The 18,267-nt window shown below is 38.5% G+C and overlaps 1 protein-coding gene across 3 annotated transcripts in view; it reads left to right on the forward strand.

The window, feature by feature from the left end:
- The window catches only part of LOC127697246 (contactin-associated protein like 5-3), an 883,854-nt gene that overhangs the window by 386,439 nt on the left and 479,148 nt on the right, over window positions 1-18,267 (forward strand). For 2 of the 3 annotated variants that reach the window (XM_052200246.1, XM_052200247.1), the window contains exon 7: window positions 11,769-11,909. In XM_052200246.1, coding sequence (XP_052056206.1) covers window positions 11,769-11,909 — 141 coding nt within the window. Of the gene's footprint in view, window positions 1-11,768; window positions 11,913-18,267 lie in introns of all 3 variants that reach the window. The other variant, XM_052200245.1, reaches the window with a different exon arrangement.

An 18,267-nucleotide genomic window follows, 5' to 3' on the forward strand; every position in this document is an offset into this window, starting at 1 on the left:
TTAATTACCTTGCCACTTCTAGTGTACATGGCTAATCAGACACTTTGAAGACTGGCTCAATTACTGCAGTCATCAGTAAAATAGTATAAAATTAGCCAGGCTTTCTCATACATACACAGAGCCCAGGAGAGGAATACAAATGGAGAGCCATAAGACATAGTCAAAATATTTAAAGAGTTACAAATCAAACAAAGGGTTAATTCTATAAAATATATTAATGTTACTAGCATGATCAAATTTCCTTTAAAGTCACACTGCACTGTGCCCAACTCTGTCTATTCAATGGATAGCTCCTTCTTTAGAAAACAGAAGAACAAAGAGCACTGTTGCTTTTGATCACACTTTTAAGTCAAAAGACTTGTGTGTAATGGTGGAAAACAACAATGACACACTCGTAGTCTTTTCATCTGGCCCATGAGCACTGTTCCTAAGAATCAGGATGTGGACTGTGGCCTCACAGATAAACGCCATGACTTCAGCAGAGGCCCTTGTCTTCTCAGCGTGTGGTGAACACTGATGTAAAGATTTTCATACAGATATTTCTAGAGGAATAAAATGTACACAAATTGACAAATTGGCTGAATGACCAATTAGTGATTGATATATAGAGACAACACCCCAAAAATTTATGTTAAACCAGTGTGGCTGGTTCATCCTCTGGCATCTGAGTCTGGGAAAGATACTCATTTACACATTTAGCAGGAGGAGCCACAGACATTACTCATACTCTGGTCTGCATCCATCCTCAAGTGCAAGACCTGATTGCACTTGGAAAACAATACAAATGGCTGTGGGAAAGGTCGAGTAGTCAAATTGTATTAACCACCAATGGCAGCATTTTTTACTCTCCACATTGCCTTCTCTTTTTATTTCTTCAAGGGCTGTGGGAGGCTTTTAAAGAACATGGATCTGTTAATTGTTTGTGACTCTGGAAATGTGGCAACCTACCTGGTCAAACTGATGGGCTGACGCCATACTGGTGCTGTGGAACCTTGAGGATTTTTTCCTATTTATTTGTTTGTTTGTTTGTTTATGTCATATTGCTCTCCCATCACCTCCTCCCATAATGCTTCCCCCCACATTCCTTCCCCCTTTCCTCTGGGAATATGGGGGCCCTCTTGGGTATCCCACAATCCTGGCACATCAAGTCTCTGTGACACATCCTCTCCCCCTGAGGCCAGACAAAGCAGCCCAGCTATAAGAATATATCCCATGTACAGGCAACAGCTTTTGAGATAGCCTACACTCGATTGTTTGGGAGCCTCATGACCACCAACCTGCACATCTGCTACACATATGCGGGGAGGTCTAGGTCTAGCCCAGGGAGATTCTTTAGTTTGTGGCTCATTCTTTTAGAGCTCTAATTTCCCAGGTTAGTTGACCCTGTCAGTCTTTCTGTAGAGTTCTTTTTGCCTTTGGGATAAGCAATACTTGCTCTTATTCCTTGATAAGAGCTCCCAAGCTCCATTAACTCTTTGTTTGTGGGTTTCTGTATCTGTCTGAGTCAGCTGCTGGTTGGATTCTCTCAGAGAACAGTAATGCTAGCCTCCAGTCTACAAGCATAACAAGGTACCATAGTGTCAGGAATTTGTCCTTGAACATAGGATTAATTTAAAGCAGGACTGGCTATTGGTTGGTTATTCCTGCAGTTTCTGCTCCATCCCCCATCCCTGAATTTCTTGAAGACTGGATACATTTTTGTTTGAAAAATTGGAGGATGGGTTAGTGTCCTAATTGCTCCACCGTTTTACTGCATAGCTACAGGAGGTTGCCTCATAAGGTTCCATATCTCCAATGTTGTCAGTCACAACTAAAGTCACCACCATTAATTCTTGGGCTTCTCCTCTGTCTCTTTCTAAGGATACCACACCTCATCTCCTAACCACTATCATGTGCATATTGCCATTAACTTCTATAGCCATCTAGCAATATGTTTTTTCCTTCATCACATCTAATCCTGAATTCCCAATCTCCTCCCCATCCCATTTCTTGCTTAGGCCTTTCTTCTTGTTTAGCTTCCTCTGGTCTATGAAGTATAGCATAGTATCTCTATTTTATGCAAATATCCACTTTTAAGTGATACCATTCACATCCTTTTGACAAAGGGTTAACACACTCAGAAGAATATTCTCAAATTCCATCCATTTTCCTGCAAAATTCATGATGTCTTTGTTTTAAATAGATGAATATTATTCCATGTGTACATGTACCACATTTTCTTTATCCATTTTTCTGTTAAGGAACATCTAGGTTGTTTCCAGTTTCTGGCTATTACAAATAAAGGTTCTATGAACATAGTTGAGCAAGTGTCTTTGTAAGATGTTGGAACAACTTTTGTATATATGCCCAGGTGTAGTATAGCTGGGTTTTGTGCTAGAACTATTCCTAGTTTTCTAAGAAACTAAAAAATTTATTTTCAAATTGGCTGCACAAGTTTGCATTTTCACTAGCAATGCAGGAGTGTTTCCATTGCTCTATACCCTTGCCAGCATGTACTATCTCTTGAGGCTTTTGTTTTTGTTTTTGTTTTTTTATCTTTGTCATTGTGATAGGTGTGTTAGAAAAGCATTTGCCCCTGGAGGGTCTTTCCCTCAGACACTGCTCAATATTTTGTCTTTGTATCTCCTTCTGTGTGTATTTATTTTCCTCTTTCTACAAAGGACCCAATGATCCATACTATATTCTTCCTCCTTCTTGGGCCTCATTTGATATGTGAATTGTGTCTTGGGTATTCCAAGCTTCTAGGCTAATATCCATTTATCAGTGAGTGCATATAATGACTGTTGTTTTGTGATTGGGTTACCTTACTCAGGATGATATTCTCCAGTTCCATCCATTTATCTAACAATTTCATGAATTCATTGTTTGTAATGGCTGAATAGTACTCCATTGTGAAAATATATATATATCACATTTTCTGTATCCATTCCTCTTTGAGGGACATCTGGGTTCTTTCCAACTTTTGGCTATTATAAATAGGGCTGCTATGAACATAGTGGAGCATGTGTCCTTATTACATATGAATCCTATATACAGTTACAAAGCCCAGACACTATTGTGGATGCCCACAAGTGCTGGCTGACTGGAGCTGGATATAGCTATCACCTGGGAGGCTTTCCTAGTGAATGACAAATACAGAGGGGGACACTCTCAGACAGTCATTGAACTCAGCACATGGTCCCCAATGGAGGAGTTAGAGAAAGGACCCAAAGAGCTGATGGAGTTTGCATTGCCAAAGGAGGAACAATATGAGTCACCCAGTACTCCCAGAGCTCCCAGGGACAAAACCATCCAAAGAGTACGCATATAGTTAGTTACCCATGGCTCCAGACCTGCAGTAGAGGATGGTCTTGTTAGGCAACCAAAGGAAGGAGCTGCCCTTGGTCCTGAAAAGACTTCATGTTGTAGATTATAGGAATACAAGGACAGGGAAGTGGGGGAGGGTTGATTGGGGAAGGGGAGATGGCTTATGAGATTTTGGGGGGAGGGGGGGAACAGGAAAGGGGACAACATTTAAAATGTAAATAAAGAATATGCCTAATTAAAAAAAAAAAAGAAAAAAGACATTAAAAAAAAGAAAAGCATTTGCCTTGTGAAAAATGACGATCCCAGTCCTATACTCAGAACATTGTTCTAATTTGCATTTTTGTGATGTTAAATAATCATCAACAAAGCCCATTGAGGAATAAAGGATTCATTTTATTTGCATGCTTTCTTTCTTGAAAGTTCTTCATTATTGTCTTTAAAATTACTTAAAATCTTTTGTCAAGGTCTTAGAAAATTTTGTCCAGAAAAAATAAATTAGAATAAAATAAAAGAACAGAAAATAAAATTGAAAAATACAGTGTTTTGTGAGTATCCCATTATTGTATACCTCCAAATCAAAGTAATTATCTAGAAAACATTCAGAAATCTGGTTGAGAAAAAATAAGCAGTTCAATTTTAGATACACATGAGAGCATCTTAATTATATCTAGAAAGCAAAGAAGAAGGAAAAGAAACAGGATATAGTCATAGTAAGAAACATTTAAGTAGGCAGACTGGGAGGACACAGCTTGCTCCAGCAGGTAGGCCCCACAGAGCTTAGGTTCCAGTCCCAAGGCCTCTGGAGGAAGCCTTCAGATCTCCGCTTCGGGATCCAGAACAGCCTGGGCTACAACACCACATCTCCAGGCCCTGCAAGAGACCAGAGGGGCATACAGGAGGCAGGCTGGGAGGAGTCAGTGTGCTCTGGTGAGTCCAGCAGGCCCACAGCAGGAGCCTTCAGGTGTCTGCTTTGGGATCTGAACAGCCTGGGCCACAGCACTTGGTCTCCAGGAAGTACAAGAGGCCTAGTGTGCACCTGGAGGCAGACTGGGAGGACACAGCATGCTTCTGTGGGTCGGCCCCACAGAGCTTAGGTTCCAGTTCTGAGGCCTCTAGTGGGAGCCTTCTGATCTCCACTTCAGGATCCAGAACAGCCTGGGTTACAACACCACATCTCCAGGCCCTGCAAGAGGCCAGAAGGGCACCCAGGAGGCCAGCTGGGAGGAGTCAGTGTGCTCTGGTGAGTGCAGCAGGCCCCAAGAAGGAGCCTTCAGGTGTCTGCTTTGGGATCTGAACAGCCTGGCCCACAGCACTTGTTCTCCGGGAAGTGCAAAAGGCTTGGTGTGCATCCAGGGGCAGACTGGGAAGACACAGCTTGCTCCGGGAGGTCAGCCCCACAGAGCTTAGGTTCCAGTCCTGAGGCCTCTGGCAGGAGCCTTCAGATCTCTGCTTTGGGATCCAGAACAACCTGGAATACAACACCACACCTCCAGGCCCTGCAAGAGGCCAGAGGGGAACCTGGGAGGCCAACTGGGAGGAGTCAGTGTGCTCTGGTGTGTCCAGAAGGCCCTGGGCAGGAGCCTTCAGATGTCTGCTTCGGAATCTAAACAGCCTGGGCTACAGCACCCTGTCTCCAGGCAGTGCAGGAGATCAGCTATGCACCAGAGGCCAGCTTGGAAGAGGCAGCTTGCACTGGTGAGTCTAACATTGACAACAAGACCAACTAACACCAGTGAGAACTAGATGGTAAAAGGCAAATGCAGGAACATCACTAACAGAAATCAAGGCAATATGGCAGCATCTTAACCAAATTCTCCTTTAACAGCATGTCCTGGATACCCCATCACCCCAGAAATACAAGATTTGGATTTAAAATCACTGGTCATGATGCTGGTACAGGAATACATGAAAGACATACTTAAAGAAATTCAGGAGAAAATGGATCAAAAGTTAGAAGCCCTTACAAGAGAAACACAAAAATCATTGAAAGAAATTCAGGAGAATACAAAAGCCAATAAGGAGGAAACACAAAAATCACTTAAAGAAATACAGGAGAACTTTGGTCAATAGGCTGAGGTTATGAAAGAGGAAACACAAAAATCTCTTAAAGAATTACAGGAAAACATAAACAAGAAAGTGAGGGAGCTAAGCAAAACCATCCAGGATCTAAAATCAGAAGTAGAAACAACTAAGAAAACTCAAAGGGAGACAACTTTAGAGATAGAAAACCTTGGGAAGAAATCAGGGGCCATAGATGCAAATATTAACAACAGAATACAAGAGATAGAAGAAAGAATCTCAGATGCTGAAGATATCATAGAAACCATGGACTCAACAGTTAAAGAAAATGCAAAATGCAAAAAGTTTGTAACCCAAAACATCCAAGAAATCCAGGACACAATGAGAGGACCAAACCTAAGGATTATAGGCAGACATGAGAGTAAAGATTTACAACTTAAAGGGCCAGCTAAGATCATCAATAAAATTATGGAAGAAAACTTCCCTAACCTAAAGAGAGAGATGCCCATGAATATACAAGAAGTATACAGAACTCCAAACAGACTGGATCAGAACAGAAATACCTTCTGTTACATAATACTCAAAACCCCAAATGTACTAAACAAAGAAAGAATATTAAAGGCAGTAAGAGAAAAAGGCCAAGTAACATATGAAAGAAGACCTATCAGAATCACACCAGACATCTCACCTGAGACTGTGAAAGCTAGAAGATCCTGGGGAGATCTCATGCAGACTCTAAGAGAACACAAATGCCAGCCAAAACTACTATACCCAGCAAAACTCTCAATCTCCACAGCTGGAGAAACTAAGATATTCCATGACAAAACCAAGTTTACCCAATATCTATCCACAAACACAGCCCTACAAAGGATAAGAGGAGGAAAACAACAATACAAGGAGGGAAACTTCACCCTGGAAAAAGCAAGATAGTAACCTTCTTTCATCAAACCCAAAAGAAGATAACCAATCAAATTTAAAAAATGATATAAAAAAAGACAGGAAGTAATAATCACTATTCCTTAATATCTCTTAGCATCAATGGGTTCAATGCCCCAATAAAAAGACATACATTAACCGACTGGATACGTAAACAGGACCCTACATTTTGCATCATACAGGAAACACACCTCAGTGTCAAAGACAAACACTACCTTAGATTAAAAGGCTGGAAGACAATTTTACAAGCAAATGGTCTCAGGAAACAAGCTGGAATAGCCATTCTAATATCAAATAAAATTTACTTTCAACCCAAAGTCATCAAAAGAGACTCTGAGGGACACTTCTTGCTGGTCAAAGGAAAAATACAACAAGAAGAACTCTCAATCCTGAACATCTATGCTCCAAATGCAAGGGCACCCTCATTCATAAAGAAACTTTACTAAAGCTTAAAGCACATATTGCACCTAACACAATAATTGTGGGTGACTTCAACACTGCATTTTCCTCAATGGACCGATCAGGAAAACAGGAACTGAACAGGGACACATTGAAGCTAATTGAAGCTTTGGACCAATTAGATTTAACAGATATATATAGAACATTTTATAACTTTTTCTCAGCACCTCATGGTACCTTCTCCAAAATCAATCATATAATTGGTCACAAGACAGACATTAACAAATATAAGAAGATCGAACTAGTCCCATGCCTCCTATCAGATCACTATGGAGTAAAAGTAGTCTCCAATAGCAACAAAAACAATAGAAAACCCACATACACGTGGAAACTGAACAATATTCTACTGAATGATACCTTGGCTAAGGAAGAAATAAAGAAAGAAATTGAAGATTTTTTAGAACTTAATGAAAATGAAGACACAACATACCCAAATCTATGGGACACAATGAAAGCAGTGCTAAGAGGAAAACTCATAGGCCTCAGTGCCTCCAAAAAGAAAATGGAGAGAGCATACACTAACAGCTTAATGACACACCTGAAAGCCCTGGAACAAAAAGAAGCTATTTTACCCAGGAGGAGTAGAAGGCAGGAAATCATGAAACTCAGGGACGAAATCAATCAAGTAGAAACAAAGAGAACCATACAAAGAATCAACAAAACCAGGAGCTGGTTCTTTGAGAAAAATCAACAAGATAGATAAACCCTTAGCCAGACTAACCAAAGGGCACAGAGACAGTATACTGATTAACAAACTTAGAAATGAAAAGGGAGATATAACAACAGAAACTGAGAAAATTCAAAAAATCATTAGCTCCTACTACAAAAGCCTATACTCAGCACAACTTGAGAATCTGGAGGAAATGGACAGTTTTCTAGACAGATATAAAACACCAAAACTAAATCAGGATCAAATAGATCATCTAAACCGTCCCATAACACCTGAAGATATAAAAAAGGTCATAGAAAGTCTCCCAATCAAAAAAAGCGTGGGAGCAGATGGCTTCAGTGCAGAATTCTATCAGACCTTCATAGAAGACCTAACACCAATACCCTTCAAACTATTCCACAAAATAGAAACAGAAACTCTACCCAACTCGTTCTATGAATCCACCATTAGGCTGATACCAATGCCTCACAATGATCCAAGAATGAAAGAGAACTTCAGGCCAATTTCCCTTATGAATATTGATGCAAAAATACGTAATAAAATTCTTGCCAACCAAATCCAAGAACACATGAAAATGATTATCCACCATGATCAAGTAGGCTTCTTCCCTGGGATGCAGGGATGTTTCAATATAAGGAAATGCATCAATGCTATCCACTACATAAACAAACTCAAAAAAAAAAAAAAAAACACATGATTATCTCATTAGATGCAGAAAAAGTATTTGACAAAATTCAGCATACTTCCATACTAAAAGTCTTGAAAAGAACAGGAATTCAAGGCCCATCCTTACCATCGTTAAAGCAATATATAGCAAACCAGTAGCCAACATCAAACTAAACAGAGAAACTTGAAGCAATCTCACTAAAATCAGGGACTAGACAAGGCTGTCCTCACTCTCCATATCTTTTCAATATAGCACTTGAAGTTCTAGCTAGCACAATTAGAAAACATAAGGAGGTCAAGGGGATACAAATTGGAAATGAAGAAGTCAAATTATCACTATTTGCAGATGACATGATAGTCTACTTAAATGACCCGAAAACCTCCACCAGAGAACTCCTACAGCTGATAAACAACTTCAGCAAAGTGGCTGGTTATAAAATCAAGTCAAGCAAATCAGTTGCCTTTCTATACTCAAAGGATAAACAGGCTGAGAAAGAAGTTAGGGAAATGACACCTCTCACAATAGCCACAAACAATATAAAGTATCTTGGTGTGACTCTAACCAAACAAGTGAAAGATCTATACGACAAGAACTTCAGGTCTCTGAAGAAGTAAATCGAAGAAGACCTCAGAAAATGGAAAAAATCTACCATGCTTGTGAATTGGCAGGATTAATATAGTTACAATGGCCATCTTGCCATAAGCGATCTACAGATTCAACACAATCCCCATCAAAATCCCAACTCAGTTCTTCACAGAATTAGAAAAAGCAATTCTCAAATTCATCTGGAATAACAAAAAAACCCAGGATAGCTAAAACTATTCTTAACAACAAAAGAAATTCTGGGGGAATCAGTATCCCTGACTTCAAGCAATACTACAGAGCAATAGTGTTAAAAACTGCATGGTACTGGCACAGTGACAGACAAGTGGACCAAGGGAATAGAATTGAAGATCCAGAAATGAATCCATACACCTATGGTCACGTGATCTTCGACAAAGGATCTGAAAACATCCAGTGGAAAAAAGACAGTCCTTTCAACAAATGGTACTGGTTCAATTGAAGGTCAGCATGCAGAAGAATGTGAATTGATCCATTCTTATCTCCATGTACTAAACTTCAATTCCATGTAAAACCAGACACACTGAAACTAATAGAAAAGAAACTGGGGAAGAACCTTGAGGACATGGGCACGGGGGAAAAGTTCCTGAACAGAACACCAATAGCTTATGCTCTAAGATCAAGAATTGACAAATGGGACCTCCTAAAATTAAAAAGTTTCTGTAAGGCAAAGGACACTGTTAAAAGGACAAAATGGCAAACATCAAACAGGGAAAGGATCTTCATCCATCCTACATCTGATAGTGGACTAATATCCAATATATACAAAGAACTCAAGAATTTTGACCCCAGGGAACCAAATAACAAAAAACAAAAACAAAAACAAAAACAAAAACAAAAACAAAAACAAAAACAAAACAAAACAAACAAACAAACAAAAAACAAAACAACAACAAAAAAAAGTGCTCAACATCATTAGTCATTAGGGAAATGCAAATCAAAACAACTCTAAGATTTCAACTCACACCAGCCAAAATGTCTAAGATCAAAAACTCAGGAGACAGCAGGTGTTGATGAGGATGTGGAGAAAGAAGCACACTCCTCCACTGCTGGTGGGGCTATAAGATGGTACAACCATTTTGGAAATCAGTCTGGCAGTTCCTCAGAAAACTGGACATGACACTTCTGGAGGACCCTGCTACCCTGCTATACCTTTCCTGGGCATATAACCAAAGGATTCCTCAGTATGCAATAAAGATACATGCTCCATTATGTTCATAGCAGCCTTATTTATAATAGTCAGAAGGTGGAAAGAATCCAGATGTTCCTCAAAGGATGAATGGATACAGAAAATGTGGTATATATTCACAATGGAAGACTACTCAGCAATTAGATACAATGAATTCACAAAATTTTTAGGCAAATGGTTTGATCTGGAAAATAGCATCCTAAGTGAGGTAACCTAATCACAAAAGTATACACTTGGAATGCAATCTTTGATAAATGAATATTAATTAGCCCACAAGCTCTGAATACCCAAGGCACAAATCGCATAACAAATGACTCCCCTGAAGAAGTATGGAGAGGGTCCTGATCCTGGAAAGGATTGATTGAGCATTGGAGGGGAATATAAGGACAGAGAAAAAGGAGGGAGGTGATTGGAGAATGGATGGAGAGAAGAAGGTTTATGGGATATATGTGGAGGGGGGATCTGGGAAAGGGGAAATCATTTGGAATGTAAACAAAGAATATAGAAAATAAAAATATTTAAAAAAAAAAGAAACATTTAAGTAGAAGAGGAAGAGGAAAGAAGTACAGATACAAGGAAGAAGAGGCTGCTAGGTATTGTATCATTTTTTGTGAGCAATGGAAAAAACCTGGTTACTGGACAGTGAGGGTAAAGGACAAGAGAAGATAGTTACTGTCCTCTTGTCTTGCACAGTAGTGTCAGTATTATCAACAGATATTTTCTTCTTTACTATATTCATCACAAAATTTTTGTGTTACTTTACTGAAAATATATACAGTATAGAAAATTACCATCCTGTAATCATCCCTGACATATGCAATTAAAATGTAGTTCTGTTCCTAAACTCTCTCTCTCTCTCTCTCTCTCTCTCTCTCTCTCTCTCTCTCTCTCTCTCTCTCTCTCTCTCTCTCTCTCTGTGTGTGTGTGTGTATTTGTATGTGTGTGCCTATGTATGAACACAGGCTTGGATGTGCCATGGCTGGCCTGTAGAGGTCAGAGGTCAACTTTCAAATTTTTCAAAGTAAAGCTATTTACTTTACTCGTTGGGACAGGATCTCTTCTGTCTTAGCTGTTGCAGTGTAACTCCAGGGTAGCTGGCTGCTGATTCTCTTGATGTTTTTCCTGGACTAGCCTACTACCTGTTCCTAGTAGTGCATGGACCAAAGGTATAGGCTACCTCATTTGTCTTGGTTTTAATTGCTTTAAAATAAATCAAAACAAAAAACAAAACAAAAACAAAACAAAAAATGAAGGTTCTGGAAATCAAACTTGTGTTGCTGACCCTGTACAACTTTCTCTTAACTGAATTCATACTTTTCAACAAGTTATAATTCTTGTACTTTATAGTCAAAATTGCATTGTTAATAATGGTCATGTTCACAGTTTCATTACATTGATTCTTAACTGCTTTTCAAATCGTTAGGACATTTTGCATTATTTCAGTTTTTTTTTTCATTATAAATAAAGTTGGGGAATAACCCTGTGCAAATAAGCTGTTTGGTACTGTGGATTCTAGAACTAGGAATCACTGTGGTTGAACAAGGATCTGCATTGTTTCTTAGATTTTTCATGCTTGTATCATCTCTGCTGCTATGCTACAGATAAACATAAGGATGTTGATTTTTGTCTTCTTTTCTCTATTTTCTCTGTAAGTTACTGTTTTGTTTATTATTAATTAGGTTTTAAAAAGAAATGAAAATATTTTTAAGTGAGTATGTAAGAGGCAAGCAACTATAGATACTTTACACAATTTAATTAGTATCCCTCTAAATGAGTAATCATGTGCTATCTGCTACTTTACTCATACATACAACTAAATCTACAAAAACATACTTCTCTTACATTTCTCCATGCTCAGAACTTGTAACTAAGAGTATATTTTTCTTTTCTCTACTACAAAGCTCAGTTTTGGAGGAATTCCAGTACCAAGCAAACCTGGGACCTTTATAAAGAAAAACTTCCATGGCTGTATTGAAAACCTTTACTACAATGGAGTGAACATAATTGACTTGGCTAAAAGACGCAAGCATCAGATCTATGCAGTGGTAAGTCACCGTCTTGGTTAACCAGTGGTTTGTGGATTTGGGTAAGTCTTGCTTTTTTGCACTATACTCCTCGACATCTTCATACTGGGATTATCTTCTGCATTAAGAATCATTATCAGCCAAATATGTAGTTCATTTAGAAGAGTGCTTGCCAAGCTGGCATGAAAACCTTGGTCCCATTCCAGTCACCAGGCAAAAACAAGTCAGTTTATTTCCCAACTTATCTGATAAGAAACAATTTAAAGAATGGAGGTATTATTCTACCTCAGAGAATACATTTCATTATGGCAGAGAAGACATGGAAGTAGAAGTAGGAGGGTAGTTGTTAATATCCCATCAGCACTTAAGAAGCAGAGTGAACAAAACTTGTAGCCAGGCTATAAAAGATCCAGGCTCTCTGCTAGTGATGAATGAACCTACAGCAAATTCCACCTCCTCACGGTTCTACACCTTTTCCTAACAGGAATGCCTCTGGATACAAAGCATTCACACATGTGAGTATATGAGGAATATTTCATACTCAAACCACAATTCACATGGTGCTGCATAACTTTGATCCCAGTATGTGAGATGGGAAAGCAAACAGATTAGCATCTTAATTCATTCCTCATTGCATAGCAACTCTGAGACAAGCCATTGCTACATTAAGGCCCTGCCTCATAAAAAAAAAAAATAAAAAAAATAAAACAATCTTCATTGTCCTACTAGCCAGTTTTATACTGGAAAAGAGCCAGCTTATAAGCATGAATTACTAATCATTTCATTGGTAAAGTAAAATACAGACATTCAGAGAATGATGCATTCTTGAATATGAGGAAGATTTAAAGTTTATGCAGACTAATTCAGATATTCTTTAAAAATTTGAAGAAGTGCAATGAAACACCAGTCCTTTTGAATTCTGTAGCTAGAACATTATGTATCTTTTGATTGGTTGTACTAAACAGGGCATTTAAATTGCTATTGCTTCTCTAGTGTCTTAGGGGTTCCTTGTGGATCACTTTTAAACACAGTGGATTAAAAAACTCTCTAATTTACTAACATCTATATTACCTAGCAGATCTTGAGTTTTATAAGAAGTCTTTATTTTTTTTTTAATTTCCTCTCCTTTCTCCAAATGCTCCTACATCTCCTTTCACTCCTTTTCAAATTTAGAGCCACTTTTTCATTATTATTATTATTATTATTATTATTATTATTAAACACAGGCACACACACACACACACACACTTTACTGAGCCCTCCTTTTACAGAGAGAGGACAGCTCCCTCTTTTCCCCTGAATCAGCTATATGCCTAAGTCTTCATCAAGTCTTTATTCATAGAACAAAAGAAAAATATCCATAAGGATTAAATTATTTGATTGCTAGGATTCATTTTTTTTCTGATTTCACAAATAAGTAAGTTTCATTGAAAGAGTGATAACAAGACGATGGAACATTTTGAAGCAATCAAGACAAGTGGAAATGGCTCCATAGCTATTGTGTACTATTTAGGTTAGAAAGACACTTGTCTTAAAGTGTTCTGTGTGTTAAGCTGTCCCCTTTGCCAGCCAATGGCTGATTGAGTGATCCTGCCAAGGATAGACAAAACTTAATTCTCTTCAAAATCTAATTATTCAATTTTCTGGGTAAATTACAGCGCTTAAACATTACCTGGACTGTTTACTATGGGTTAAATTGATAAATGTAAACCATATTAAATATTTTTTGTTTGGGGGCTCTATATTATTGTATCACTAGAAGTTTTCAATTGAATTCTAGGATGTGTTTGAGGCATATTTGAGGAAATTCATATTTGGACCAAGAATGTTAGTTTTTTAAAATATTTGTACCATGTTCCAGAGTCTCATAACTTGGAGGAGTTATGATGGCGTTAAGCAGATAGTAGTGTATAACTCATTCTGGGATGCTGGCTAATAACACTTGCCCATTATTAGATCATGATTAAGACTCCTGAAAATTGAATCATGGTTATTCCGAGCTTTTGGGCTAATATCCACTAATCTCCGATTACATGCCATGTGTGTTCTTAGTTTGGTGGTTCCTCAGAAAGTTGGACATAGTACTACCTGAAGACCCAGCTATACCCTTCCTGGGCATATACCCAGAAGATATTCCAACATGTAATAAGGACACATGCTACACTATGTTCCTAGCAGTCTTATTTATGATAGCCTGAAGCTGGAAAGAAACCAGATGTTCCTCAACAGAGGAATGGATAGAGACAATGTGGTACATTTAGACATTGGAATACTGCTCAGCTATTAAAAATAATGAATTCATGATATTCTTAGGCAAACTGATGGAACCAGAAAATATTTTCCTAAGTGAGGTAACCCTATCATAAAAGAACACACATGGTATACAATCTCTGTCACATATCAATGAGATGAGAGCCCATTGGTCCTCAATGCCCCAATGAAGGGGAATGCCAGGTCAGGAAAGTGGGAATGAGGGTTGGTAAGCAGCAGGAGGGAAGGGTGGAATAGGGGTTTTAGGAGGGGTAATAAGGGGAAAATATTTGAAATGTTAATAACTCAAATATCTTATAAAAATTTAACATAAAAAAAGACTCCCGTTTTCTCACTTCGTCATGAGAACTTAGATTATCAATCTTTTCTGGATTGTCTTTCCAGATTTATTATTGATTTCTTACAAAGAGTGACTCTGGTGATTTGGATGAGAATGGAACCCTTATAGAAAGATAATTTGAATTGTTGATCACAGTTGGTAGAACTCTTTGGAAAGGATTAGGACATATAGCCTTGTTGGATGAAGCATGTCACTGGGCAGGCTTTAATGTTTCAAAAGCCTCATGCCATTCAAGAGCAGTCTATCTCATGGCTGTGGATCAAGATGGGGTCACTCAGCTGTTCTTTCACTCTGCCATCTGCTCATATTGGATCTGAGACAGGGAATGTCTAGCTATGCCCTTTGTAGAAATGTCTTTTCTCTCTAAGACTACATCCACAAAGAGAAATTCTATACACAGCATTCTAGGAAACATGTTCTGTTATAATTCTCTGCATAAAGGTGATGGAACCAACCACTCAAGTGTCATGCCAAGGAACACACCAAATAAACCTTGAACAGTGGGAAAAAAAGAAGTTAAAAAAGAAAGAAATAACAGAGACTTAGAAAAACTTAACAAAAATTATCCATTCAAAATAAACATTACTCAGTAAAGAGGTATCAGTCTGTGGTTAACCATAATCAGGACTGAGGTGGGAGAGCATTAGGTAAAATGCCTCATACCACATATAGCAAGGAGATCACTTTGAAATGAGAGGTCTTTCTCAATCCTGAAGCAGGTAGCACTTAGTGTGTGTAGATGACGATATGAAGAAAAATGTTCAGTCACCAGAAAAAGGGCTCAGAATCTTGTATGATTTATCAGAAGTGTGAGTGAGTGAGTGAGTGAGTGAGTGAGTGAGTGAGTGAGTGAGTGCGTGTGTGTGACCATGCATACAGGTGTGTGTGTGTGTGTGTGTGTGTGTGTGCGCGCGTGCGCACGCATGCGTGCATATGTATCTCATGGTATGCCTGTGTGGTTCTTTTTAAGTACTCTAGTCCAACTTTATGATCTAACCTGTATATCTGAATTTAAGTCAGGAAGACACGGAGATTACAGTTCACCATTTTCTTGGTCCTTGGCAGCTGGAATTCCTTGGAGGAAGCTGGAATTATTTCTTCTACCAAGGCCTGAAAACTGTTGTAGCAGGCTCCAGTCAGTTTTTGTCCTAATGGCCAGATTGCAGTGGTAAGAGTGATGAATGATTATTAGAAGAGGCAAAGGGGCAGCTAGAGGGTTGAGGCTTTCATCATTCATGATGAGATATGTTAAATTTAGTTATTAAATAAGCAAAATAACTGAAAGTGAAATATGATAGACCAAAAAAAGACAGCATGGGTTTCTGGGTGTCAACCACCTCAGAATTCCTTTGTGCATGAATCCTGTATCAACATGTTAACAAGTGTTCGGCAATCTTCATATTACCTATAATATTCATCAGATAGCTTGAAATCTTTCTATCCGTTTCAGTACTCAAGACTTAATTTGCAGTGTAGTTATTATGATGCATTGAGAACCGTTTAGTTCTAATACACTTGGGAAGAAAGATTTAAACTAAGAATACAATTTTACTCTGCAGGTAGAAGAATCTTAACATTTGATTTTACAATATAAACGAAGGAACACATACTACTTTTTCCATATTCCTTTCATCTCTCTTATTAAATGAAATTTCACACACACACACACACACACACACACACACACACACACACGGGTGTGTGTATGTATGTATACTTGGTCTATTTCTTTGGTATCCCTTCTGAGATGTGATGATTGACACTATTAAATTTAAAAGCATACATAATTTCATTCCTGTAATCAATCTTAAAAGTATTCCCAAAGGTACCACATCTGCCTCAAAATCTACTGTTCAAAATCACACACTCACTGTAGTGCTGTTAAGAATTACAGAAAAGGGGTAAATTTCTGTTTTCTGTGTAGAATCTATTTTCCAATTCTCATAGAGTTTTGAGTTTCAGAAGTTCAGAAATTATCACAAGATTCACAGAATTAAGGAAGAAGAGAGAGAGGATTAGCTAGTGACCATAATTGTGACTGAAATTAGGTCCGCTTCTGTAGACTCTGTTCAGGCAACATTCTCCATCCAATATACCCTCCCTTTCTTATGGGACCTGCATACTCTCTTCACATAGTTTCAAGTGATTTTTTTTAAAAAAAATAACATAAGAGCTCAGCTCTGTAGACATAGTTAAGTCAATAGATTATTTGATTTCCAAACACAGTGACCTCAGTGTCATCTCCAGAACACACGCTGAAAGTAATCACTTATAAATGGTGGCATAGGCCTATAATCCCAGTGCTGAGGACATGGAAACAGGAAGATACTTAGGGCTCACTGACCACTCAGTTTAGACTGGATGGTGAGTTTCAGGAGATGGAGAACCCCCTCTTTCATTTTCAAAAAAAGGGGGAGGGATTGGCTGTCCCTGAGGAATGACACTGAAGTATGTTTTCTGATCTACAAATGTATGCATACATATTATCATAATGTTGCATATACACCTGTGTTTCAGACCGTGGGTCTGCTGTGGGATAACCAGGGTCCTCTTGGTACAGGAAGGCACAGGTCCAGCTGAGATGACAGACAGAACAAACCACACACACACACACAGAGGCGGTTTGAACTGAATGTATTTTGGAGCTCTAAGGCAAGGATTTTTATACAGGAAGAGTTGGTATTACCATTTCAAAAGATGTAGCCAGTGAGGCAGGCACAATTATCATAGCCATTTGTTACTAGGAAATGCAACATCAATCAGGAACAAAGTTTCTCAAGTAACAGATACAGAAGACCAATTTACAGATGCCATCAAACTTCCTGATTAGAATACTCATAGTTTACAGCAAACCTTCAAAGAGTTTGAAGTTTCTTATACCACCTAGGTCTTAACAAGTTCTTGTGAGAAATCCTTATCTAACATTTAGCCTTTTACCTTGTAAAACAGAAAACTTCCTGACTAAATCAATGCTTTCAGTACCAGAGTGCCAGAGCCATCCTCATATACATATGCACAGCCATAAAAACCTCCATGTGGTTGGAAGGTAGTAATTATGTAAACAACTATGAGGCAAGGCATTGAAATTCTAAAACGTGGTTGGTGGTCAGTGAGTCGACTTCAAAGACCAGATTATCAGCCAGGCCTTAGGAATCCTGGTGAAGAGAGAAAAGGGGGAAGTCAGGGCAAACTGCTACTTGAGAACTAAGGGCCCATCTTAAATAGCCAGAAAGTAAGAGAGTACAGTAAATTGCCAGGTGAGATTATCAGCTTCCAAATATACAGAGAGTTCCATTATTCCCAGGAGACATTTCTTTTCCACCTCTGTCTGTAAAAGAATAATTTTTACAGACATCACTGGGCCACTGTGGCACACCTGACAGGGCTAATGCTATTTAACTTGGTCTTCCATTAAAGAGGAGGAAAAAGAAAATTTACTAAAGAAAGCTTGCAAGTTAAAGAATTGGCTGTGGAATCCAATGATCAAATCAAATCACTTGTGTGTGCCTCTTTCCAGATAGTTAAAGTCAAGGCATTGGATGAACATAGACTAACACAAAACACATATCAAGGTCATCTCATTGTTGTGACTAAAAATGCAGAGGAATCGCAATGCAGTGTACATTTTCATTTATTCCAGATGAGTCCTAAGGTCTCCTCAACCAGAGTTCCCATAAATACATCTTCTGACACTCTTGTGGGGAATGGAGAGGTTTCATGAAAGGATCATTAAGGAAAAGTATTCCCTTCTGCCCAAGGAATCCT

Source organism: Apodemus sylvaticus, chromosome 12 (assembly GCF_947179515.1).
Source record: "Apodemus sylvaticus chromosome 12, mApoSyl1.1, whole genome shotgun sequence".
NCBI lineage: Eukaryota > Metazoa > Chordata > Mammalia > Rodentia > Muridae > Apodemus > Apodemus sylvaticus.